We start from the raw sequence: 25,300 nt of genomic DNA on the forward strand, positions 1-25,300 counted from the left end.
CTTAGATGTGTTCAGCTCGACGATACGGATCGACAGTCGTCTGATATGGAGCATGACCCTTTCAGGTCAGGTAATGACCTTGACCTGAGGTAAAATTTGCATGTTGACCTTTTAAGGTCAAATTATTGTTCATATGATGCGTTTTGACAAGAGGAAACGATGCTAGTAACAGTAAGCTCGTGCAAGGTGTGAGTAAAAATGTACCTATTGCAGAAAAAAACCGTCCGCAAATATCGTCTATTTTGGTAAATTTTGCCCCTTGAGCCAAGGTCAAATATCAGACGTTCGATCTTTTGCGAACACGATCTTTCGTCCATACGAACATTATTATAAATTTGGGAGGGAGGAGCAGAGTTACGAATACGATCTTTATCCCATACCTACGACTTTTTGGCATACCTACGATCATTTTCCTTGACGATCTTTAGCGAATACTATTTTTTGTCCATAGGAGCATTATGTCGTACGATCTTTATCCATTGCGATATGTTGCATAGGATCAACTTCCTACGATCTTCTAGCTTACGATCTTCGCTTTACGATCTTTGGTCCGGTTACCCCGTCATGACTATAAGCCACCATGCACCCAAGACACGGCTCACTAGCACCATCTACATAGGAATGCTTTGACTTTATTCGCCAGATGTCAGACCGGGAGCACTGCCCCGGGAGCTGTTTCTTCCTGTTGGTCATATTACAGCGCGCTCATGCAGCGACTTAGGTACTGCTCATTTTAACGGGATTGTTCGCTCGCCATGGTCCCTATTGAGTGGCGTAGCTTTGACCAGTCTTCTCAGTCCCATCAGGAAGCAGTGAGCAATCGCATTATTCAGTTCTTGTTACTGCTCAGCGTAATTCAGCGAGCTTGTTTTCTCTCTGGCTAAAGAACAAGTCAGTGCGACTTTGCCTGAACTTATTCACTGAAAAATGTACCCATAAGTAATGACACATTGATTGAAGCCCTCTCCCGTCCTAAATTCAGGAGACACTACTCGCCACCTGACCCTGAACCGTCGTCGTCACATAATTATTTCATACCAATACAACTGCCACACTATACGAATGCAAACAACTTTATTGATCCACGTCTTCTCAAATAAGTGAGTAGTCCATTATAAGAAAGCGACGGACATATTATCATACTGCACGTAAAACTTCACGCCACCCAACAACATCGATATCACGTAACACCGTCCAACTGTGCAGAAACCACACACAAGCAGCAGTTTGCTGCATGAAACTGTCCACGTCTTTGCGCACGCCGGAATATTTGTCGGTAAAGGACTCTACCTAAACTAAAAATAAATTATATCATACAGCGAGTTGGTCCATGACCGTGTGCGGTGCTTTCTGGCCACAGCTTTCGGAAACATTCCTCTGTTCAGCGGATCTGGAATAAAATAACCTCAAACGAGGCGGGACGCGCAAACTTACCCGCTGTAAATGCACAACTGGCGTGAGCACAAGCGACATCAATCAATCAGCAAAATGACACAAATTTAAGTTATCAGACGAGCAAATTCATTCTAGAACTAACATAGCATACCCTGGCCAATCAGAAACATAACTGATATGAATTGTAACATAACAAGGCGTCCAGCGTCAATCAGAGCGGCATTCATGATATTTCTTAACCTCTAGCTGTATTCAGACAAATCGGCTGCAACGAGTGTGAAAGGTCCAACCGAACTCCCGACCCAGAGCGAAGAGATCAGAAAGAATGTCAAGTGTAAAATGAGTTAGCAATGCCAAAAAATGCCGATCCATCACTCAGACACGAGATACCAGGGCGGTGTTAAACGGCCGCTGCTAGCGCGCTGCCAGTAAACGTGCCAAATCTTCAACACTGCCACAATCTGTGACGTCAGCTCGCGAAATGCGACAGCAGCGTGGTAGCAGCGTCCGGTGAAACACCGCCCAGACGCCAGCCAGTGCCTGTCATTAGGCACAACCCCCCGGCTCCGCTGAATAATCTCTGTTCGTGCGGGCACCGTCAGCGCGGGCCGCATCGTTCATCCAGCGAGGCTCTCTGCTGCCGGCAGTCACACTCACAACACATGCCAGGCACTTGTGGTGTCCAGTTCGGAGCCGCGGACACTGCCAGCGCCTCACAGTTCACCGGTACTACAGCGGATAGGGCGGCGGCTGGTCATATGGGGCGGACACGGCGCCTCGCACCGCCCGCCGCCGCCCACCGCTGACGTCACCGGTCCACCAGTGACGTCACAGGCCGGCCACGACTGACGTCACCAGTCCGCCAGTGACGTCACAGACCGGTTACCACTGACGTTACCAGATCGTCAGTGACGTCACAGGCCAGCCACCACTGACGTCACCAGGCCGCCAGTAACTCCACGCGCCGAGCCTGGGCAGACAGCCACCGCTGACGTCACAGGCCGGCCACCGCTGACGTCAGTAGTCGACCAGTGACATCACGCGCCGAGTCTACGCCGTCGAAAGTTTATCGGAGCGGCAGATGCGGCTGGACCCCACCGGTGAGGTCCGGCGGCGGCACGGCGCCCACCATCTCCGGGCCGGACAGCTCACCTGCAGCAGGGGACAGGACAGAGGGCGTCAGTCGACAGTGGACACAGTGGACAAAAGGCGTCAGCGGACAGTGGACAGAAGGTGTCAGCAGACAGTGGACAGAAGGTGTCAGCGGACAGGACACGGCGTCAACGGACGGCGAACAGGACACAAGGCGCCAAAGGACAGGACACAAGGCGCCAAAGGACAGGACACCAGGCGGACAGGACATGAGGACACAGGGCGTCAGTGCACAGGTGACAAAGTGATTCAGCGGACAATGGACATCCAGACGAAACACAGGGTGTCAGCAGACGACATCGGCCAGGATAACTACGGGATACAACGGGACGCTCATAGGGATTCGGCGGCACGGGACAGGGCGTCAGCATACAGCTTGGTAACGCAACTAATCGACGCAGGCCACCACATCCTCACCTCCCCGTCAATAGGAGGACCACAGGGGGTTCCAGTGGTTCCACTATCACCCCAGCACAGCCCACATGCCCTCCGCGCTGACCTCCGGACCTACCGGACTGAGTAACCTACCGAACTGACTGAATCACCAGACTGGCTGGCCTACTGAACTGACTGCACTGCATTTAACTGAACTGGCTGACCCACCGATGTGACTGTATCACCGAACTGACTGCCCTACCGAACTGACTTACCTACCGAACCATCACCCATGACTAGACCACAGACTGACCTTCGGCCGGCCCGGGCTGCTGGTCGGCGCCCTGGCCGCTCTTGTTGGACAGCTCCTTCAGGCCCTTGATGAGCTCGGCGTCCTTGGCCTCGTTGTCAGTATCGGGATGGTCGTCCATCGCGTCTGCTGCTCGGCGGTGAGGGACAGTACACACCGGTCAGAGCGAGGGCAGATGTCGCGGGAGGCGGCGTAAACAAGACGGTGTGCAGATGTTTCATGTTTACTAGCGTAACTTTACTAACTCAATTTACATGCTACTTTACAGTTGGACAAAAGTCACCCTTTTCTGGTGCTAGTAATTGGAAAAAATGAGTGATAAGTTTCAAGCAGATAACAGACCGACGGAACGGCATCATTTGCCCAATTTAAACCATACCACAGGGACTGGTATCAAGCCAGGTAGCACAACCGACCACTGCCTAACAACCGCACTTCGTCCGGAACGGGCACTGAAATTGATTGCAGGCATCCGGTGTAGTGCCATTTAAAGTTGTTGTGCTCACATCTCTGTCAATGGGGATTCTCTTCCTCCCGGGCCGTCCCAGCCTCACCTTTACCATCATCCATCGGGTACTGGATGCCGCCGTCTCCGTCCTGGTCGCCCTCCTCCTGTTGCTCTCCCTCTCCTCCCTCCTCCTCCTCTTTCTCCTCCTGCCGCTCGGGCAGCTGGTGGGGCGGCGCCAGCACTCCTGCCCCCTCCGCCGCCAGTGCTCCGGCCCCCTCTGCCGCCTCCTGAGGGACGCCAAAACGGCGTCACAGTCAAACACAGAATGCTAACATGGAAAATCACACATCCGATGATGTTCAACGGTAGGCACGAACTTAAACTGAGTGAATGGTGTGCTCAAACAACGGGACCAGGGGGAAAATTAAGGCTTGGAGTAGGTGTTCCGACGCAACTAATTCGTCGAAGCAAGTCACTCATAGTGTGAGCACAGCATGGGACACGACGAAATGTCAAGACAGACGTCACATCGGGTAGTTTGTTAATTAAAGCCAACACTCATCATGTTTTCTATGAATGATACCCCATCTAGGAATATGTTCATGCCGAACTGACCAGCAGCGGATGGTCATGTTACCACACCAGCACTAAGCACAGCCCCGCACCGCTCACAGTCAGCGACGCTCACCTCCCCGCCCTGCGGTTTGTCGAGCGTCTCCAGCGCGTCAGCCACGGCCGGCCTCACGCTGGACGTCGAGCTGCTGGACTTTGGGCCGGCGGCCGCGGCCGCTGCGCCCGGCGGCGTGGGCAGCACGCGGCGCGCGGCGACCACCTGGCCCTGCGCCTGCTGAAACCCTCCCGACAGGCCGGCGCTCTCAAATAGCTGCTGACCCAGCTGAGGCTTCGGGGCGACCAGGCCGGGCCACTTGGAACCGTTATCACCTGCCAGAGACGAGAAACTTTTAACTGCATACACAATGGATGAGACCATGCTCAACAACACTAATTGTTCCAGAACAACGAACACTATATTACCATGTACCAGCCATATATGTTTGATCAGACCATGTTCATCCAAAGTAAGTTACTTCTGATGTTAACAATACGGCACATCAATCATATCCAAGTACGCTTCACGTTAAAATGCAATCAGTGCTCAACTCTATCCGCACTGCCTGCTGGATCTGCTAACCAAACAGTCCAACCATCTAGACGCACTCACCGGGGACGACTGCAGCGGCGGCGGGGCCGGAGCCGGCGGTGCCCGGCTGTCTGGGGGCCGCCGGCTGGACAGCCGGCATCGACTGGCACTTGATCAGCTCCGTCTGCGCCTGAAGGCAGGAACAAGCGGCAACGTCAGCATCAATATCAGCCTGAACAGTGGTTTCAGCGAACGGAATTCTCAGACTGGCGAGAAAGGAAGTGTGTGTGTGTGGCGAGTGGTACGGCCATTGAGGGTGTCGGGTGTATCAGTGTCGGAGTCAGCGCACAATGCCAGTAGCTGGATACCAGTGTCACCACCTGGACTCCAGTGTCACCACCCGGACCCCAGTGTCACCACCTGGATCCCAGTGTCACCACCTGGATCCCAGGTGTCTCCACCTGGATCCCAGTGTCTCCACCGGGTACCCAGTGTCTCCACCTGGACCCCAGTGTCACCACCTGGATCCCATTGTCACCACATGGACCCCAGTGTCTCCACCTGGATCCCAGTGTCTCTCCAGCCGGCGCGGCGGCCTTACATGGGTCAGCTGAGCGCGGCACGAGGAGGCGTCGCCGACCGTCTGCTCGGCCTCGGCTAGCTGCTGGCGGAGTGCGGCCACCTCGGCGTCGCTCTGACGCCGGTTCTCCGTCAGCTCCAACTGCAGCGTCTTCAGCTTACTGGCCATGTCGTGCAGCTCGCCGTTCTGAGGGACGGGGGAGGGGCTCATTGTTACACTAACATACTGTACTATCTCACTGGCTCACATTGACTACGTTTCCATGACACGTCTAAATTGATTTAGCGAAATTTCACGTGCGTTTTTCTCGGAAACTATTTACTTCATGCAAAAAATGAGCGTGTATATGGTTTTAGCTAGCACCTAATCCTATATTTACATTTTAAAATTATGTCTAAATGCTATGATGGAGCAAATCCATTTTTCAAAATCGGCTTAGCTTGTGCCATGGAAACGTAGCCATTGTCTCAATATACCAGCCATGGGAAAGGGTAGACGGCTGTACAGTCCCATAATCGTACTGCATTTCACACACTGTCCGGGGAAGGGGGAGCAAGAGCGATACTGTCCTGAGTTCCACCGCATCTATTCGTGGTCCAATCGAACCGCAAGGAAAGTAGAGACATCACCACGTGCATAAGGTAAGGTATGAGGTGCCGCATTGCATCCTCACTCGTCTTCAATGTTGTCATTTAGCTGTGGGAATTGAATAATTTGTCAGAAAAATGATAATAATCGGAAGACATGAAAACACGGAAGAATACAGTCTGCGCCAGGTCATCCCCCTTACATGGGTGGCTTTATCGTCATCCAGCTCCTTTTGAAGGGCCGACTTTTTCTCCATTATCTCTTCCATGTCTTCCTGAAGCTGCTTGCATCTCATGGAATCCTCGTCTTTTGTGATCTGGAGCTGTTGTAGTTTGGCGTTTACTTTCTTGAGGTCTTCGGATGTTTCTTTCCTTTGCGAGTCGATCATTGAAGATTTCTTTTCGCTGAAATAGGCAGAAAGAAACTTGCGTTGAAAACTTGTCACCGAGTCGTTAACGATCATTCAGCAGATATTATTATCAACATTAAGGATAAACAAGTGTGATAGTAGTGCACTGAATTAAGGCGGCTAAGACTCCTTTTACAGAGTTACGCTAAAAAAAAAAAATGCGAGACACTTACAGACAATTACTGAGGTACTAATTCAAAATTACTTCACCTAAGATCTCTTTAGTATCCAACTCACCCTGTTTCGCCGCGAAAAATTCACACCAGCTAACTACATCCATCAAAACCATAAAGCAGCCAATAGTCAATGTTCAGCAACCCGCCCCAGCCATAGTCCCCATCCCCGAACTCACGCTTCCTGCAGGAGCCGTTCCACCCGCACCAGCTGGTTGGTGAGGTCGGCGTTCACTGTCCGCAGTCGCCAGAACTGCACCACGCCGGCCAGGGCCACCAGTACGGCCACCGTCACCAGAATACGCTGGTGACCGCGCGACGGGCCCATCCTGGAGTGCATTGACAGGCGGCGAGAGGCGCGGGAACGGACGGCGCCGCTCTGCAAGATGGCTCATCAGTCAGAACAGCAGGCAGGACAGCAGGCAGACACAAATAATGCCCCCAATAGGCAATGCTAAATGGTCAAGAATATGTACATAGGGCCCTGACTCCTAAGCACAGGGATGCCAGTCCTACACAAAGGAGATCAGGGTCATTGTCGGGGCATGCTTTAAGGGTTCTATTACAGGAATTGATCCAAAGAACATAGTCTTTGGCACCTATCTAAACTGTTCTTATGATTTTAAACATCAAGTGTTGAATTAAGTCTTCTTAACTCTCGCCGGCCGAGGGGGGGCGGGGGGTGCCACCCCCCAATTGGATTTTTTTTCGCGATAGTTCCTAACACGCTGGTGATAGAGAGCTGAAACTTGGCAAACCTGACCTTTGATTCAAGCCGGATCTTTTGACACCAACCGCATGTTCGGGTCAGGTCAGGTCACTGACCTATGACGTCCTAAGTAAACCTCTGCACGGTCTTCAGATGTCGCAACTTCGCAACGCCCTCACTGCCAGAGGGGTTTTCACAGGGAAATGAAACTTGCAGGATCTAATATCCATTACGAGTCTCACAACTTGTATATCTCGGATTTTTCCTAAAGGTCATATGAGGTCGGTCAGTTTGGTGACCTCACCATTATAAGTCAATGGGGAAAATGAAAACTGCTATTCTGGCGCCGGGAACGATCTCCAACTATCTCAAGCACACAGAATCGTGATTTGATGCACTCCTTGCAATGTTACCTGCGTCACTTTTGCAATGTTGACCTTGCGTGACGTCATTCATGACGTCATTAGGGTCATATTAGTTTTTCGTCAATAACTCCCGATCAAATTGAGCAAGCGAGTCGGGAAGGCCACCAATGGACTCAGGAACACCTGACGAATCGAATGATATGCAACATGACCAACTTCGACCAATTTCGTGACCTGGGGGCGCTGACCTGACCGTGACCTGAGGTCAACACCGTAAGTTAACCTCACCCAAATAAAAAGTATATCATTCGACGCGCCTGAGCTAGGCAAACATGATGCTGCCAAAATCGCGGCTCTGCGGCCGTTTTTTGCGAAGTTATTCACCAAAAACGAAACTGTACCTTGGGACACTTGACCTGACCTCAGAGGTCACCAGTTGACCTAGGACCTTAAAATCGGGTATCAATATCTGCGGCTCGTAACGGCGCACAGGCTCATTTTTTCCGCGACGCGCTGGCTCCACTAGGGGCAAAACGGCGAGGGGGTCGTACCCGCCCCCCTCGGCAAGCGCATATGTAGAAAGGCAATAGGTCCGGCGAGGGTTAAGGCACGAGTTTCATCCTTATAAATCAATAAGCCATCATAATGCTCTACTTTTAGTTTTGTCCCATCCTGAAATTCAAGAAATCACAAAATAAAGACCTCAAAGGAAAGAAAAACACCATTATCAGCTGGAAAAGTAACACAACACTTGAATACATATGGTCTCTTTATGCTAAATCATTAGACATCAAATCACTGTCCCACTGGAGCAGGCTGAGTCCCACTGTGTCCCGCTGGGACCGGCTGAGTCAAACTTTGTCCCGCTGGGCGCTGGACCCGGCTGAGTCCCAATATGTCCTGCTGTAGTCGGCTGAGTTCCAATTTGTCCCGCTGTAGTTGGCTGAGTCGCACTATGCCCTGCAGTAGTTGGCTGAGTCCCACTTTGCTCCCCTGTAATCAGCTAAGTCCCACTATGTCCCGCTTGACACGTTCTCTAGAGACTTTTTCATAATCTAATGATGTCATTCAATTCATCAGTGCTTCCAATCCATGTCAATACACTTATAATATTGAATATACCAATCTTAACTGTTTACACCGCTGTAGCTATTGATCATGCCTGCGCAACCCTTACCCAATGTTGAAGGTCCAGACTGGAAAACATCCATACACTACGCCGGACGGCCGTGAGACCCTCTTGCGCCGAAATTCGGCGCAAGCGATTTTGCGCCGAAATTTCTGCGTCATTTGTGCCAAAAATTAGGTGCCTATTTGTGCGAAAATTAAGCCCTTTTCTTATAAAGCACATGTGCACATCTACTGATCAAGGCTATATCAACCAGACAGACTAGACAGAGTGTTTCGGGGCCTTGTACGCTCTCCCATGTTTGAGCGTCCAAATGAGTTTTTTATTTCCACGTAAACCTCGGCGGGAGCCAGCGAGGGCCGGGCAGCGGATCAGCACGTGCTCCGGCACATCAGCCTCTTCTCGGCTCACGGTGCAGACTGCAGAGCGCCGCTGGGCACCGCTTGTCTGGGCACTGCTGGCACGCGGGGGAGTGGAAACAGCCTGAGCCGATTCGGTGCCGTACTGGATCGAGCGGCCCCGGTGGCCCGCCCTCATCTGATGCACCGAAATGGCATCCTCTCGGTCCTCTTCGGGGATAGAGAGCGGCGGCATGCTCCCGAAGAGTGGTTTGAATAGTGATACTGAGCAGTTGTCGCGCCACTGATGCCAGGCCGCCAATGTCGCCCTGGTCAGCGAGCGGGCATTTGAGGGCAGGGCGGCCGCCTGTTTTGCCAGGTAGTCCGCGCTCTCATTCCCCTCGATACTGCAGTGGGCAGGAACCCACTGCTATTGCTTGACGACGCTTGGCGACGTTCAAAAAGGTTTTCCATGCCTATCTCTACGCCAAAGGCTGAGGCCTCACCTGGCCCCTGGGCGGCCATTCCTCCGCGGAGTAGACTCAGGGCAGCTTGCCAGTTCGGGCACGCAACGACCGAGGTGGGGAGGAACCATTCCAGAGCCGCCCGCGGGGCTAATCTGCTGCTAGATTGACCAGCATACCACATAAATTCGGTGACCATCTTTCGCCAAGAAAATTATGCGACCGCCCTCAGTCCTGCGGCGCCGAAAAATTTGTACGCCGCAATGCGCTGAATTTGGGGCATGAGAAGTTAGGCTGGACTGGACGTGCACTGAAATTTTCGGCACGATCCCACCACTACGCCGGACATATTCAGCATAATATGTATTTTTTCCAGTCTGGTTGTAGGTCAGTAGATAAGGTTCTTTCAGGTTATAATGTTTTTTATCTTCACCGTGCTTCTTAACATTTACCGGCTATCCTGCCATCCAAAACATACCCACTCCCCTCTCTTGTTAGTCGTTTTTATAGCTGTTTGCATTGTCCCTAGACACCTTGCTACTTTGCCCAATCTATGAGTTGGAGTCAAGGCAATTTTCACTGATATTAATATTCACCCACCTTATTTTTGAAGACGTATCCCTTCGGCTATGTTCTCCACTAAGGCGAGTAGGGTGCAATTCATAAACCCTCCACAAGTTATTTCAAACACATACGGATAATGAGCCACACTATCTTCCGTAAAACTTAACAGTTCCTTCCCTGTCTGCCCACCTACCAATTCAATACCAAATTGAGTTGTCAGTATCCAAACCCAAACTGAAACCCCTCCACACACCCCCTTCGTCCACACTTTTCAGCTTTAGGTGCTCCCGCGCTCGACGTGGCAAAGAACTTCGCAAACCCAATGGTCAATGGGCTGTTCAAAAACTCTGACACGCTGGGTGGGTGCTGCTGTTACCATGCTGTTACCAATTAAATGACGTAGCATCTTTTCTATGAACCAATTAGAACAGCACCGAAATGCACCTATTCTTGCACAGGTTTTTTGAACAGCTGCTTATGTCACCAATGCGCATACTATGAATCCAATTTTGATCTGTTGTTTTTTGAGTCAACTTTGTCAAGATCAGGGGCGGATCCAAGGGGGGGGTCACATGGGTCATGGCCCCCCCCTTGAGGCCCGGGGGCCCAAAGACCTGCCAGGGGCACCACCGGCCTATCAGGGGAATCACAGTCCTGACAGGGGCACCACAGGACCGCCAGGGGCACCACAGGCCTAGCAGGGACACCACGGGCCTGGTGCCCCTGGGCCCTGGCAGGACTGTAACGCCCCTGACAAGCCTGAAGTGTCCCCGGCAGGCACGTGGTGCCCCTGACAGGCCTGAGGCGCCCCTGCAAGGCCGGTGGTGCCCCTGGCAGGCCTGTGGTGTCCATGGCAGGCCTGTGGTGCCATTGCTAGGCCTCTGGTGCCCCTGACAGGCTTGTAATGCCCCTGGAAGGACTGTGGTGCCCCTGGGCCCTGACAAGCCTGAGGTGCCCCTGACAGGCCAGTGGTGCCCTTGCTAGGCCTGTGGTGCCCCTGGCAGGCTTCTGGTGCCCCTGACAGGCTTGCGGTGCCCTTGGAAGGACTGTGGTGTCCCTGGGCCCTGACAAGCCTGAGGTGCCCCTGACAGGCCCGTGGTGCCCTTGTTAGGCCTGTGGTGCCCCTGGCAGGCCTCTGGTGCCCTTGCTAGGCCGCTTGTGCCCCTGGCAGGCCTCTGGTGCCCTTGCTAGGCCACTGGTACCCCTGCGCCCGGAGAGGACTGGTGCCCCTGAAAAGTCTGAAGTGCCCCTCGGCAGGCCCGTGGTGCCCCTGACAGGCCCAAGGTGCCCCTGCGAGGCCGGTGGTGCCCCTGGCAGACCTCTGGTGCCTCTGACAGGTCTGTGGTGCCCCTGGCAGGTCTGTGGCGCCCCTGGCAGACCTGTGTTGACTGGTGCCCCTGCTAGGTCGCTGGTGCCCCTCACAGACCTGTGGTGCCCCTGGGCCTTGACAAGCCTGAGATGCATGGCTATGACAGGCTCGTGGTGCCCCTGATAGACCAGTGGTGCCCTTGCTAGGCCTGTAGTGCCCCTGGCAGGCCTCTGGTGCCCCTGCTACCCCTGCGCCCGGAGAGGACTATGGTGCCCCTGAAAAGCCTGAAGTGCCTCTCGACAGGCCCGTGGTGCCCCTGGGCCCTGACAGGCCCAAGTTACCCCTGCGAGGTCGGTGGTGCTCCTGGCAGGCCTCTGGTGCCCCTGGCAGGTCTGTGGTGCCCCTGGCAGGCCTGTGTTGACTGGTGCCCCTGCTAGGCCGCTGGTGCCCCTCACAGGCCTGCGGTGCCCCTGGAAGGACTGTGGTGCCCCTGCCCCTAGGGGTGCTCATGGGCCCAACAGGCCCGTTGTGCCCCTGACAGGCCTGTCGTGTATACTTGCTAGACCTGTGGTGCCCCTGCTTCCTGGCAGGCCTGTGGTGCCCCTGGCGGGCCTGTGGCGCCCCTACAAGGCCGTAGGTGCCCCTGACAGGTTTGTGGTGTCCCTGGAAGGACTTTGGTGCCCCTGACAAGCCTGAAGTGTCAAGGACAGACCCTTTAGACGCCAGGGTCAAGTTCGTCGGACTGACAACGATTTGCTTACCTGATAACGTTCCTGGTAAGTACTCACTACTCAGCGTCCACAACATATATACACATAGCACATTCATATATACCCAGGTGAAAAAATCTTACAAGATCTTACAAGAATCTTCTCGATCTTGCAAGATCTTATATGATTCTGAGGACAGTCTTGCAAGACCTAGGGAATCTTGTACAAGACTGTCCCAATCTTGCAAGAGTCTTGTAAGAATGCGGTGGTTTCCTTGCAAGAATCTTTCTTGCAAGATTCTGGCAAGTCTGTTGGTTACTTGTAAGATTTTTTTAACAGCTCGCTGATCGGTCATGACCATTGATAAGCCTCATACTAAAGTATGAGGAGTACCTTGGGAGAAATGCCTCGCCCCGGTGCGTTGATAAGTTGGACTGGACATTTCTTCTCAATCTGCAACCTACCGGGATTTATTCACCTAGTCCTCAGGACGTCACATCTCATTATTAGAACTGGCGGGACATCAACATTCGAATGTTGTTGTCAACATTGTCCCATTACGAATTGTGAATTGATCCCTATAAAAGAATCGATTCACTTCATAACTCCCAAATCCCTTCATAACATTCTCAGCTTAATTTGACGCATTACTGTACTGTATTATTTGGGGACTTAAGCGTGCATTTGTGCGCAGTGGTGATCTTTTAGAGACTGTACCGACTGGAATTTAGCGACCACTGACCGTTTTAGAGACCGTACGGTCGGCGGCGGGCGTCCCCTCCCAGGCCTCCCAGTCCCGATCCTCGCCTGGGGCGAAGGCCGGAGACGCCGGAGAGGGGAGCGCGCATCGCGCGCGCCCCCCTCCGCCGCATTCCATCCGTCCCATTCACTGCCCGCTCGCGATGTGCGGACGGCTGACGGGGGTGTCGAGTGTGTGCCGTGCGGTGTTGGTGTCGTCTGCCGTCTCCTCTTCCGACCTGAAGGTAAGGTTCTGCCATGCTGTATTGCTGTGTAACAATATTCTCAATATTTGCAGCATTACAGAAAAAAAGCCCCGAAACGTTCACTCAAAAATAGCTGATTGCCTGTCATTCTTTTGCATGCCACAAAGGGAATAGTGCTGACGGTAACGTCATACGGTGAAACTGGGCCCAGGGATGGTAGATACGTGAGGATGATAGCTATGATATGCTGAATTATCTTTAATCGACAATGAGCCCCATCAATTCTAGTTTTTGACTGATAGGTACTGGCTCACCTTTTCACATCTGGCTTTGGATATTACCTGATTATATAAATGACATTTCATTTCAGCATTCGAGAATCTCGGCTCACCAATAATATGCGATGCAAGGCTCGACGGGCGACATCCTCGCTCAGGATGTGTACGAGTATAGCTGGATGCAGACGGAACGGCGGCCTCGACAATGGTGACATGACGTGACGTCAACGGTGTGATGGTGTGATGTGACTGTGACGTGTGGATGACTCGAAAAGTAAAGGGCTTTAATATGTGTTCTCAGCTATACATTTTTTATGAATACATATTGATTTAGACGTTTACACTGGCATATTATCCATTTCACTTTGCGGATTTCGTACACATGGGTCTCGACATGAATACAATCGAAACAATATCTTAGGGCAACGATGTGTCTGGAAGTCTTGCACAAGGCTTGCAAGTCTTCGATAAGACTTCCAAGTCTTGCTGAAGATTTGTCAGAGTCTTAGCAAGCCTTGTAGAAGGTTTGCCAGAGTCTGGTACAAAACTTGTTGAAGTCTTGTACAATACTCTTGCAACAGTCTGGTAAGACTCTAGCAAAAGCTTAGCAAAAGCTTTGTACAAGACATGCAAGAGTCTTGTACAAGACTTCTGCAAGATTCTTATACAGTACACGTAAGAGTCTTACAAGACTCTTGCAAGAGCCTTGTGCAAGACATGCAAGAATCTTGTACCAGACCAGCAAGATTCTTTATAAGAATCTTGTATAAGATGTGCAAGATTCTTGTAAAAGATTTGCAAGAATCTTGCACCAGACTTGCAAGATTCTTGCACAAGATTTATAAGAATCTTGTATAAGATGTGCAAGATTCTTGTAAAAGATTTGCAAGAATCTTGCACCAGACTTGCAAGATTCTTGCACAAGATTTATAAAAATCTTGTATAAGATGTGCAAGATTCTTGTAAAAGATTTACAAGAATCTTGTACCAGACTTGCAAGATTCTTGCACAAGATTTATAAGAATCTTGTATAAGATGTGCAAGATTCTTGTAGAAGATTAACAAGAATCTTGTACAAGACATGCAAGATTCATACACAATATCTTACAAGAAAGTGGGCCAATTTCTTGCAAGATTGTCTTGCATAATAATGCCTGACAATCTTGTAAGATTTTTTCACCTGGGTACCTACTTGCTTACAATTGGTAAATGTGGTTGTGGCTAAGAGTTAAGATACTGACTAAAAATAAAAAATAAAAATAAAAAAAACTGAAAATGGGGCACCACCAAAATGAAGTGGACGAAATCCGTTGAGTTTTTAATTTTGGGTATAGGTAGGGGCACCACTTCGATTCATGACCCTCCCCTTGGAGTTTTCCTGGATCCGCCCCTGGTCAAGATTACTTTACTTCTTGCTTTGAGTGGCCAGTTCACCATTTTACTGCTGTTTTTGAAATATTCATTGATTCATCACAACAGTTTTAATCGATTATCATGAAATATTTGAGCGTTCTTTGAAAAATGAATGCCCCGTATTAATTCCTGAGGCAGGTCTTTAAATTACTCGTCTTTTCTCTTTACTGTGCTTTTTCAATTTCGACCATAATTTCGACTATATTCCTATTTAAATAGCTACTAGAAATTTATGACAAACATTATTTCTGCCCTTTCGAAGCACTCATGTAGCAAATTTTTTTATAATAATTTTTTAAGAAAAGTTTACTGACTTCTTTATAGACAGTTTATAACTTTTCTGCGAATATTTACAAGTGTACATTGCTACTACTAGCAAGGCAGTATATACCGCTAGTAGTAGCTTATTGAATACAAATCCGACGCCACACGTGGGCTCTCTTTTGGCACCGCGTGCTCGCAGCCATGGCGGATTTGGCGAGCGAGGTCTCATCTTTGGTGCTTTCACACCTTTCCCAGGTGGATCCCGGATTAGCGAAGCAGTATAAATCAAAAAGAAAATCAGTAAGTATATATGTTGGTTACTCCAGCCCCAGAATGAGCTGAATAGTCAAATGAGCCTTGCATGGTTCAATTTTCACTACCTATCTTGACTTTTCCAGTTTCTGATGTGCCTTACTATACAACTGGATTAAATCAGCTGGCGACGCACGATAGCTATGACGTTTATCTATATATACATATATAGATGGACATGAACACGTAAAATGGCTCTCAGAAAAATCAATATCAATATTTAGTTGTTTATACCTCAGTTGGGCAAACTAGACTTTTGGAATCAAAATATGGAGGCATCAATAATTTGATTCTGGTGGGAGGAGCCATGACCAAATATGGGCATGGAATCAATTTTTTGATTCATTTGGGTACACTTTTGACTTCAAATGTATCGTTACGGTTGAAAAAAGGCCCATGACGGTGAGTTTTTTCTTTAAAAAGGTAGAAAAATGTGGAAGCTTTCCAAAAAGTGTTACCTCAAAACTAAGAAATTGTCCCTTTGGCCTTGTGAATGAGAGAAAGACAGAGTCACTGTTCATCACGTAAAAGCTGTTTTGAGGAAATCACACTGTATGTTATTTTTGTATCATGAATCGCAACTAAACAATCAGTATTTATGTAAAATAGCAAAATGAATTTTTCAAACCCCTTATTATCATTGTTGTAGTGCTTTTATATTTATTATATGGTTTTTACCTGTTGCTTCAGTTTTTGTATTCTTGACATTTAAAAATTGTGAATTGTTATCAAATGTAGTGAAGGTTAACTACAACAATGCTATAGGTATCTGTTGTGGTACTGAGGATACCACTAAATGAGAATAGTAGCAAGATAAATGATGTATTCCTGCAAGTCATTGTTGCCTATCTCTTAACATTACCTGTGAATCAGAACAATGATTAGCCAGCTGATGGGGAATCAATATTGTGATTATCTGTTTAAAGTGAATCAATTCCTTGATTGCCTTTCACTTCCTATAGAATTCAAATTGTTATGATAGGAGCAATATTATTTTGCTTAGGAGATAGTTCCAGCATTTCTGTTCAAGATCAGGCATGCTCCTTCTTGAAACACTCTCATATTTTTATGTGATTGGTAAGTTAGAAATGGTCTGCATTTATGCCCAAATATGGTCATAAGGAATCAATCTTTTGATGCCTCCATATTTTGATTCCAAAGGTCTAGTTTGCCCAACTGACCTAGCGTTGATATATAACAAGCTCTGCTAGCGCCACCATGCGGCGCCAGCTGGAAAATTAGCCAGAAGATAGTAAGGCACTTTCTTATACTTATACTTATAAAATGCGGAATTTAGGAAGGCCTTTTGGTATTTATTTAGTTTAGGACCGGCAGCCTTTACTTTCATGCGAACCCCAAGTGATAGTAAGAAGCATATCACATGACATAATTTGAAGTTTTAAACCACCTGTGAAATATTTACCGTCACCACCGGCCACTACAGCTGTAGCACTCCACCAGCCGTTTGCGCCACGTAGACAGGATCGAATGAATAAACTCCAAGGTTGAGTGAAAACATTACGCTATTCAATTTTGTTATGAAAGTTGAAGTGACGTCATCATAATACTTGTGGCAGAGCAGTGCATTGCCGAAGGCAATGCCTTAGGAGAGATTGAGATTACAAGCAATGCTAAATCAAATATTTTAGGTTAAGTAATTGTGTATCTAGCTTCCAGGCTAATTTGCAGATCTTGATGATTTTACTTGGCTGATTGTAATTTTGCATTGGGGGAAGCAGCCCAATTTGAAATGCTTTAAGCATTTATTGTGGTCAGTGGTGTTAATGTAAAATGACTAATTTGCACTTCTTTTCTTTTTACAGCTTCCACTGGATGATTCTGCTCCAACACTTGATGCAGTTGTGAAGTTTTACAAAACGTAAGTTGAAGTCTCTTCCTATTGTTTAATTTTGAGTAACAGGATTGAGGGTGGCAGATATGAGAAATTGCACAGTGACAATTCAGGTTGTCTTACATATCAGACTATAGCTGCTCCATATGCTCAGGAGTGATAAATTGACAATAATGTGGAGGCACTTCTTCCACCCTGATCCCACCAAGAGCAATGACCCCAAATGCTACAAAAAAAAACTACTAGCAGTAGCGATGCACCACCAACTTCCCAGCATTATAAAACAAATGTCATTGCAGACTAAAATATTCTTGGAATTTCCTTTCCTAGATGGCTTATCAAAACTATCCAAACCTTACATTACTTTACCTAGCCTAACAAAACCTAACACAATTAGGCATTAATGTAGGTACTAGGAAGGTACCTACTACCTACTTTATTTGTGTTAATCTGTGCAACAGATGTGTCAACAATTGAGCTTGTTCATGAGGGTGCCAAACTTGTACTTTGATTTTCAGGTGAGGGTCAGGTCATCACAGGTCACGGAAATATTATATCATGCGTCGGTCACGTGACACATGTTTTATGGTCCATTTAGGCCATAGATTTCGAATTTGGTGTCGTTTGTGTCATTCGAGGTCATTTTGAGTTGAATTTAGCTTAGGTCAGGTTACTTTTAGGTAAAAAAGGTCAAATTTTGAAGTTAAAATTTTTCAACAAAAAGAGTGTCCATTGGATGCAGTTTGAGCTCTCAGGAACACGATGGTGCTAATTATATTGGTGTATGACGTCAAGTACGCACTGAAAAATTGATTTGAAAAATTTATAATTGTGAATTTTTTTGCAATAATGTGTATAACTTGACCATTTTTTGAAGATATTTAGCTACAACTTGCTACAGTAAGTCATAAGTATGTGTTCTATCACATATATTCCAGGTTTTTCGAAAAGTCAAAAAGTTTTTTGAAAAAATATTAAAATATAAATTTTGAATTCTATGATATAAAATTTTCAATACTTTGAAAATCCGACATAGCAGTTTGATAGCACAGTCTATCCTGAGTCCTCTCATGCAAAGAAATTGGATCTAGCTCAAAAGCTGAGCTATTGGGAGCGATTGTCGTGGTTCAATGTTTTGCGTCGAAATCGGCCGAACATGACGTCACTCTGACGTCATTTCCAGCCGACCTATGGTAGCTACGAAGTTCATATTTTGACACAAGTTTTCAAATTGATGCAGCCGAAGGTACTGAAAGTTTGGCGTCGATACGTCAAGCGCTTATGAATAGCACCCCCCCCCCCCCCCCCCCCACCAGGGCGGCGCGGGTAGAACCATCCGGAGTCGGAGTCGATTTTTGAAGCCGGAGTCGGAGTCACCCTAAATTACATTGACTCCGCAGCCCTGGTCAACACCCACCCAAAGATGACCTTTTCCGGACATAAAGTATGGTATTCAGCATTCAACGTGAAAATACAATGATGGTAGTAATTGCTCTGCAGATGTTTTTACTGTAGGTTTAGTCCAGAAGTCATCCAGATTCCAGACCTTTGGGCTCTTGACCTGACCTCAGAAATAACTGCTTGAGCTGACACTAAATTGCTTGACATCAGTCGCTTCACAGGGCGGACACTTGTTTTTCGTGAGGCTGTAGCTCTCTAGGTTTGTTTCAGTGTAGGTGTAAAATTGCTCAACTCGCGATTACTGAAGGTTTCGTCGAGCTCGGCCCCTTTTTGTGCGAGGTATTTGCGAAAACCGAGGGGGGTCCGTTCAACCCCCTCCCCCTCCCATAAGTGCGATTGTTAATAAACATGCCAAGTCCGCTGTCTGTTTGAGCCCGGAGTTTATTTGAGACATTGCCATGACGCAGCTTTTCTTGCAACTGACAAGTACACATTGCCAAGTGCGAACCTTTCCACTTTATCTTTTGAAACGGGCCTTTTTACTTTTCTTTTCCCTCAAATTTTTCTGTCTTGTATATTGTCATTTCGATTTGTTTTAATTTCTGGATTTTGCGGAATAGTTTGCCCACGGTGACTATAAATAAGCTAAGCTAAGTGTCAACTTTCGTTCGAAATAAGACTTTTTTAATTTGGTCTCTCTTGCTTTCAGGAAATCACCTAATGTCAGTATCATCAAAACACCGAAGAAGGCACAAGTGAACGGAAAAGCCAAAGCAGGTAAAAAACAAGAATCGAGTTCAGAAGACTCTGAATCTGACAGTGATGACGAGCCCGTGCCTCCTCCGTCGGCTAAGAAGACCCCCGTGAAGCCCATTGCTGCAAAGCCGGCCTCGTCAGATGAGTCGTCAGACGATTCGAGTGACGAAGAACCAGCTAAGAAAATCGTATTGGCTTCTCCGAAGAAAGTCGCAGCCACTCCAGCAAAGAAAGATGAGTCTTCTGATGAAGAGTCGAGCAGCGAAGATGAAGCCCCCAAGAAGGCTGCTACTCCAGCAAAGCCGACGCCGGCGAAGCCAGCAGCAAAGAAAAAGGAGAGCTCTTCTGAGGACTCTAGCAGCGAGGATGACGAACCTCCGGCAAAAAAGATTGTGCAACCGGCAAAACCGAAAGTGGCAGCAAAACAAGAGTCATCAGAGGAGGATTCAAGCAGTGATGAAGACGAGCCACCCAAGAAGGTGGTGGCAACACCTGCCAAGGCGCCCGCCGCAAAGATCGCTCCCAAGAAGGCATCTTCATCAGAAGAGGACTCCAGTAGTGAGGACGAGACTCCTCCCGCGAAGGTGGCTCCGGCAAAGGTAACGCCCGCAAAGCCTGTTGCGAAGAAGGCAGAGTCCTCATCTGAAGAGGACAGCAGCGAAGAGGAGGGTCCACCGAAAGCAGTGCCGCCTAAAGCAACACCAGCAAAAGCACCCGCCAAGAAACCCGAGTCGTCTTCGGACGAGGACAGCAGCGATGAAGAGGACGAGCCCGTCAAAAAGGTGGTGCCGACCCCTGCTAAGGCTAAGGCAGCTCCCAGTAAGCCAGTCGCAAAGAAGGACGAGTCGTCATCGGAGGAGTCCAGTAGTGAGGAAGACGAACCTCCGAAGAAGGTAGCACCTGCAAAACCGACCCCGGCAAAGGTAGTGGCAAAGAAGGACGAATCGTCGTCAGAAGAAGACTCCAGTGAGGATGAGGCTCCCAAGAAGGTTGTACCTGCAAAACCAACTCCAGCAAAGGCAGCACCGGTTAAAAAGGAATCATCGTCGGAGGACTCTAGCAGCGAGGACGAGGCTCCCAAAAAGCCCGCCGTCAAGGCCACCCCCGTCAAGCCCGCTGCGAAGGCGGAATCATCGTCAGAGGAAGACAGCAGTGAAGATGAGGCGCCCAAGAAGGTGACGCCCGTAGCCAAGTCGACGCCTGCTAAACCGGCAGCTAAGAAGGCAGAATCGTCATCTGAGGAGGACTCGAGCAGTGACGAGGAGCCGAAGAAGGCAGTTCCCGCCGTCAAGACGCCTGCCAAGGCCGCGGCGAAGAAGCGCGAGTCGTCCTCGTCAGAAGACAGCGATGACGACGAGCCTGCGCCGAAGAAGGCGGCGGTGACGAAGGCGCCGACGGCCGCGGCGGCCGAGGACAGTTCTTCTGATGAGGACAGTGAGGACGACGAGCCGCCGAAGAAGGTGGTGCCGGTGGCTGCCAAGCACGCCATGTCCGAGTCAGACGACAGCGACGACTCCGATGAAGAAGAGGGGCCGAAACCGAAGAAGAAGAAGGCGAAACTGGAGAACGGCGACAGCGGGGTGGAGGATGACGTCACCGTCCGCAAACAGGTACGTACCGCTGCCACTCCTCATTGCGGCTGATAGTGTGGACCCTATATATTTTGGGGCGAGTCTCTAAACTTTGTTTATAACTAAGTCAGATATCTAAACCGCGGTGTCAATCATTTTGTGAGCTTTCATCGCTTATCACTTAGATCAGTGTCAATCGAACTGTGATTTTTGCCAAGGTGCCTTTTCTAATGTGTATTATTTGTCCCATTTGTCATTGCCTACCTGTGTATTCTGGATTACGAGTGTTAAAGCCATCTACTCTCAAAAGTGCTCTTTTTTATAAAAGCACAGTAACTTGTCTGCATGTTGATTTCCTTTTTTGTCTACACATTACTCCTCTTATGTTTTTAAAATGCCAAAGTGACCCATTTCAGCACGTTTGATAACAATGGCCAGGGACAATGGCTAGTTCCTACTAATAATTTGTCATTCATTTGTCACTGACGACGTCCCAGCTGTATTTGCTACACGCTACTTTGTGTGGACTGTGCCGTCATGTGCTGTGCACGCGCCGCTGACATACCTGCAGGTTCAGATTAAGACTCCGCAGCCGGTGGCCAAGGCCAAGGGCCAGGCGGCGTCGGCCGGCCGGCGACAGAACACGCCGTTCCGCCGCGTGCGCGAGGAGGAGGTGGAGGTACACCAGCAGCTGGCCGACAACTCCTTCGAGGCCAAGGTAACCGCGCAGTGTCGGCGTGTCGCGCTGAGCCGCCCCCTCCCCCGTGTTTTAGGACGCTGACGAGGAGGAAGAGGAAGACGACGAGACGGTCGAATTCGATACTCGTCCGCCGCGCGCCGGCCTCGGATACGGCAACGGCGGTGGCGGATTCCGGGGTCGCGGTGGCGGAGACCGAGGCGGATTCAGGGGCCGGGGCAGCGATAGGGGTGGTTTCAGGGGCCGTGGCGGCGGTGACAGAGGAGGTTTCAGGGGCCGTGGCGGCGGCGACCGAGGCGGTTTCAGGGGTCGTGGCGGCGGCGACCGAGGCGGGTTCCGGGGTCGCGGCGGAGACAGAGGCGGGTTCCGGGGGCGCGGCGGCGGCGACCGAGGCGGGTTCCGGGGTCGTGGCGGCGGCGGCGACCGAGGCGGGTTCCGGGGTCGCGCCGGATCCCGCGGAGGCACCGATAAGAACGGGTTCGCGGCGCGCGGTAAGGGCGTGAGGACGACGTTCGACTAGCGTGTTGGTCGCGCCGGCCCGACTGTGTGTGTCGGTATGTCGACTGTATGTCGGTGTGTGTGTGGTGTTGGTGGCGGAGGGCGGGCCGCGCGGACGCGCAGTGACGGCTCTGCTCTCTTCCAGTCGGGTGCCGTCGGATCCTGGGGCGAGCGGGCCAACCGAGACCTCAAGTTCACCCGCGGAAAGGGATTCCGGCATGAGAAGACAAAGAAGAAACGCGGGAGCTACAGTGGTGGACAGATAGACACAACTGTTCATTCGATCAAGTTCACGTGAGAGCCGCCCCGCCCCCGCCCCGCCCCGCCTCGCCTGGGCCCCATGTACCGGCTGAGGCCCACTGAACTGCCCAGGGACCCGGTGTCGGGTCAGCGGTCGATCTGTGTCGAGCTGCCGAGCGTGCACCGGTGTCCGGCCGCCGCCCCAAGTGTTATGGGATTCTATGTCTATTTTGAGAGTGTTTGGTACTAGCCGAGCGTTTCACGGCATGTTTCATTTGTGCGACTGCCGCCAGACTGACTGGCTGTCGAGCTCATGTGCGCTGTCATTCATCCGCGAATATAGGTGGCGCCCGACCAGGGTGCCGCACACCGTTACTGTTTGTAAACTGAGACTGTGGCGTCTGAAATGAACTGAGCGACATGGGAAGGAGCAGAAACGGGGACATCCAGAGCGTGGGTTACGGAGAAGAGGGCGAGCGTAGCTGTGTAAGAAATATTGCTGAAGAGGAACCAAGATGATTAATTATTTCATCGTGAGTAATTGATTTTAGGAACCAGGGTACTTGGAAGACCCGGCCCGTGTCTACCGATCGCTGTGGTACAATGCGAACAACAGTCATGTCTGTTGTAAAGCACCAATTATGAGAACAATCCACGAAATTCGGCGTTTCTAATCACTGCAAATTTTGGAACAAAGCAATTCATAAAAGTGAGTGCTAACCTCGCATAAACCACTGATTACGATTGGCTTTTCGAATGCGTTAAAAGGTGAAAACGACCAACCATACCTAATAAGCACGCTTTCCGAACCACGGTAGTCGTCATCGATAGAGATGTGATGCCCAATCAATGAAGAGTCGTAGGCCCTGTTACACTCATGATGCCACCTGATGCTATCAATAGCATGAGGCTGCGCCGTTTCTTGTCACACCGTCCTAGAGGAAACGCCCCTCGCTGACAGAACTGGCTCGTCTGCACTACATAGGGTAGGTATTAATTTCAGGCATTGATAAAATCACTCCAAAAACTCATGGGGCACACTGCTAATAAACATTATACCCAATATAGGCATGTGTTTTGTGTATACATCGCCCGATCCCCCGCTCAGCAACTTTGGCTGCTGGAGCAGCCATATCGGCCATTAGTTGCCCCCCGCTCCGGGGCACCGACTCTCAGCGATGACGGAATCGCCGGGCCCGATGATTTGTTTGTTTGTTTTGTTGGGTTAGGCCCTTTCGGTCCAATGCACAGTGGGGATTTTTCCGATCTAGCGCCTATTAATTCAAAAAATATTTTTTGGATTTTTGTTAATTTTTTGTGTCAGGAGGGCTAAGAAATGTCTGAATTTTTCATATATGGCATTGTTTTATCTGTATGTCCACAGCAAAACTAGGAAAAATGCGCCCAAAGTTCACACTCATGCGTGATTACTCAATGGGCTCAGCAAGGCCCGAAAGTATAGCTCAATTTCATTGTCCTGTCCTGTTGGTTTTAATCTTGCGAGGTCTTAAAGTTGCATATCGTCTGAAAGGCACCTTTATTAGGAATGGAATGGCAAACAGAAAGTATGCCACAACCTTACTAAGGTCACAAAAATGCCCTTTACAAAAAAAACCCTTACAGACAGCATATTGAAGGAATGGTATTCTAAATAAATGTAGGAAATCAACAATGTTCTCCACACTTTTCCACTCCGAAATATATCCTATCGAATTCGCCACTTTCTTCTGCACAAGACAACGCCTAGTTTGGCTGCCGAAACTTGCCTGAACACGGAATATTCACATTAGAGTATCTTAACACCCCACTCGAGGAGCGCTAGGGCAAACAGCACGATATAGGTATGTTCCGGACATAGGCGAATAATTTTACTTCGTGATTTATATGATGCATATTTTTTTGAGACACATTCATTAGGAATAGGATGACAAGCGTAGATTATACATACCGTAACCTTATTAACCATCGCACTTGTGGGGAGGGGGAGGGGGAAGGGGTCGGATAAAACCCCATGGTTTTCCGCAAATTACTCGCGCAAAAAGCGGCCGATCGCGCCGAAACTTTCGGTACCCTCGAGATCATCAATTTTACATCTAACCTAAAAATTTCATGACTCTGACCCAACTGACCTTTGACCTGTGGCATACTTCTCGAGACCATGTTTGGCCGGAATCGCGATTCGGCGTATGCCAGCTCACATTATCCGCGGTTTCCAGTCTTTTTGTGGTTTTAAACGTTCAGATATGTGAAATGATGTTGGTGCCATGCATAATGGTGGGAGTCAAGGTCACGTGAAGGTCAAGTCAAGGTCATTGACCTTTTGATGACCTTGGTTCACTTTTTCGAGTTTTACTTGTTTCTAGGGTAGTTTTTGGTGCTGATTTCGATTTTAGCAGCCATTTGAATATTTACGAAGTAGTTCTAGTGCCTTCGTTCCATGTTACGAAGCTATCAGTAGTAGGTGACACTTCTATGGATGGCCGGCAGGACGTCTACTAATTGATCTAACCTGACCTGACCCGACCTGGCCTAAATGCATAAAGACATCGTCTGTGATCAAAACTAACATGAAATTCGTGATCAGCATCCCAAAATACCCCGTAACACCCTAACTTTCCGAAGTTTCAAGAGGTCTCAATTTCCCAACTTTAGTTGGGTCATTAAACTGACTTGGAAAGTCAGCTTATGATCTTGGACTTTGAAATTGGATATATTCGGCCTAATTTCGTCATAGGCAGCACGCTTGACTTTTCCGCGAAGCTCTAGCTTGATCAGGGGCCAAACGGCTGAGCGGGGGGTCCAATTGAACCCCATATACTATGTTGATTATGCACATTTACAGGTAAAATTCTCACCAGAACACACCAGCCAACATCTGTGCACAATCTGGCTACAATTCTACCTATGGTTTGCCC

General features: G+C 49.3%; 2 protein-coding genes and 1 long non-coding RNA gene across 5 annotated transcripts; 2 read left to right on the forward strand and 1 right to left on the reverse strand.

Moving 5' to 3' along the window:
* Positions 1 to 1,055: 1,055 nt before the first annotated feature.
* On the reverse strand, positions 1,056 to 10,438 carry LOC122392653 (atherin-like). Of its 2 annotated transcripts, none has more exons than XM_043387747.1 (9): positions 10,177 to 10,438; positions 6,751 to 6,950; positions 6,192 to 6,393; positions 5,423 to 5,587; positions 4,903 to 5,011; positions 4,369 to 4,622; positions 3,787 to 3,967; positions 3,236 to 3,361; positions 1,056 to 2,547 (listed from the first exon to the last, which is right to left on the reverse strand). In XM_043387747.1, exons 2-9 carry the CDS (start codon positions 6,909 to 6,911, stop codon positions 2,462 to 2,464), a joined length of 1,284 nt encoding a protein of 427 aa, XP_043243682.1. In that variant the 5' UTR covers positions 6,912 to 6,950; positions 10,177 to 10,438; the 3' UTR covers positions 1,056 to 2,461. The 2 variants fall into 2 exon arrangements, with proteins under 2 accessions (XP_043243682.1, XP_043243681.1); XM_043387746.1 differs by having other exon boundaries at positions 3,236 to 3,358; positions 10,177 to 10,424.
* Positions 10,439 to 12,723: 2,285 nt separating this feature from the next.
* Positions 12,724 to 13,718, forward strand: LOC122392654. The gene is made up of 2 exons (XR_006258566.1): positions 12,724 to 13,142; positions 13,474 to 13,718. It is a non-coding gene; the product is annotated as an uncharacterized LOC122392654 (long non-coding RNA).
* Positions 13,719 to 15,157: 1,439 nt separating this feature from the next.
* On the forward strand, positions 15,158 to 22,760 carry LOC122392655 (nucleolar protein dao-5-like). 2 transcript variants are annotated; one of them, XM_043387749.1, is made up of 5 exons: positions 15,158 to 15,358; positions 17,194 to 17,249; positions 19,333 to 20,989; positions 21,522 to 21,668; positions 22,291 to 22,760. In XM_043387749.1, exons 1-5 carry the CDS (start codon positions 15,260 to 15,262, stop codon positions 22,441 to 22,443), a joined length of 2,112 nt encoding a protein of 703 aa, XP_043243684.1. In that variant the 5' UTR covers positions 15,158 to 15,259; the 3' UTR covers positions 22,444 to 22,760. The 2 variants fall into 2 exon arrangements, with proteins under 2 accessions (XP_043243684.1, XP_043243683.1); XM_043387748.1 differs by lacking the exon at positions 21,522 to 21,668 and having other exon boundaries at positions 15,174 to 15,358; positions 21,724 to 22,760.
* Positions 22,761 to 25,300: the final 2,540 nt, after the last annotated feature.

This window comes from Amphibalanus amphitrite, unplaced genomic scaffold, assembly GCF_019059575.1.
Source record: "Amphibalanus amphitrite isolate SeventyFive unplaced genomic scaffold, NRLGWU_Aamphi_draft 000496F_arrow, whole genome shotgun sequence".
Classification (NCBI taxonomy): Eukaryota; Metazoa; Arthropoda; class Thecostraca; order Balanomorpha; family Balanidae; genus Amphibalanus; species Amphibalanus amphitrite.

Coding starts and splice junctions, on each gene's coding strand:
- LOC122392653 (XM_043387747.1), bottom strand. CDS start 6,911: ATGCACTCCAGGATGGGCCCGTCGCGCGGTCACCAGCGTATTCTGGTG. Junction 6,394..6,750: donor GAACGGCTCCTGCAGGAAGC/GTGAGTTCGGGG, acceptor TGCCTATTTCAG/CGAAAAGAAATCTTCAATGA. Junction 3,362..3,786: donor CCCGATGGATGATGGTAAAG/GTGAGGCTGGGA, acceptor ACCGCCGAGCAG/CAGACGCGATGGACGACCAT.
- LOC122392655 (XM_043387748.1), top strand. CDS start 15,260: ATGGCGGATTTGGCGAGCGAGGTCTCATCTTTGGTGCTTTCACACCTT. Junction 15,359..17,193: donor ATAAATCAAAAAGAAAATCA/GTAAGTATATAT, acceptor TTCTTTTTACAG/CTTCCACTGGATGATTCTGC. Junction 17,250..19,332: donor GTTGTGAAGTTTTACAAAAC/GTAAGTTGAAGT, acceptor TCTTGCTTTCAG/GAAATCACCTAATGTCAGTA.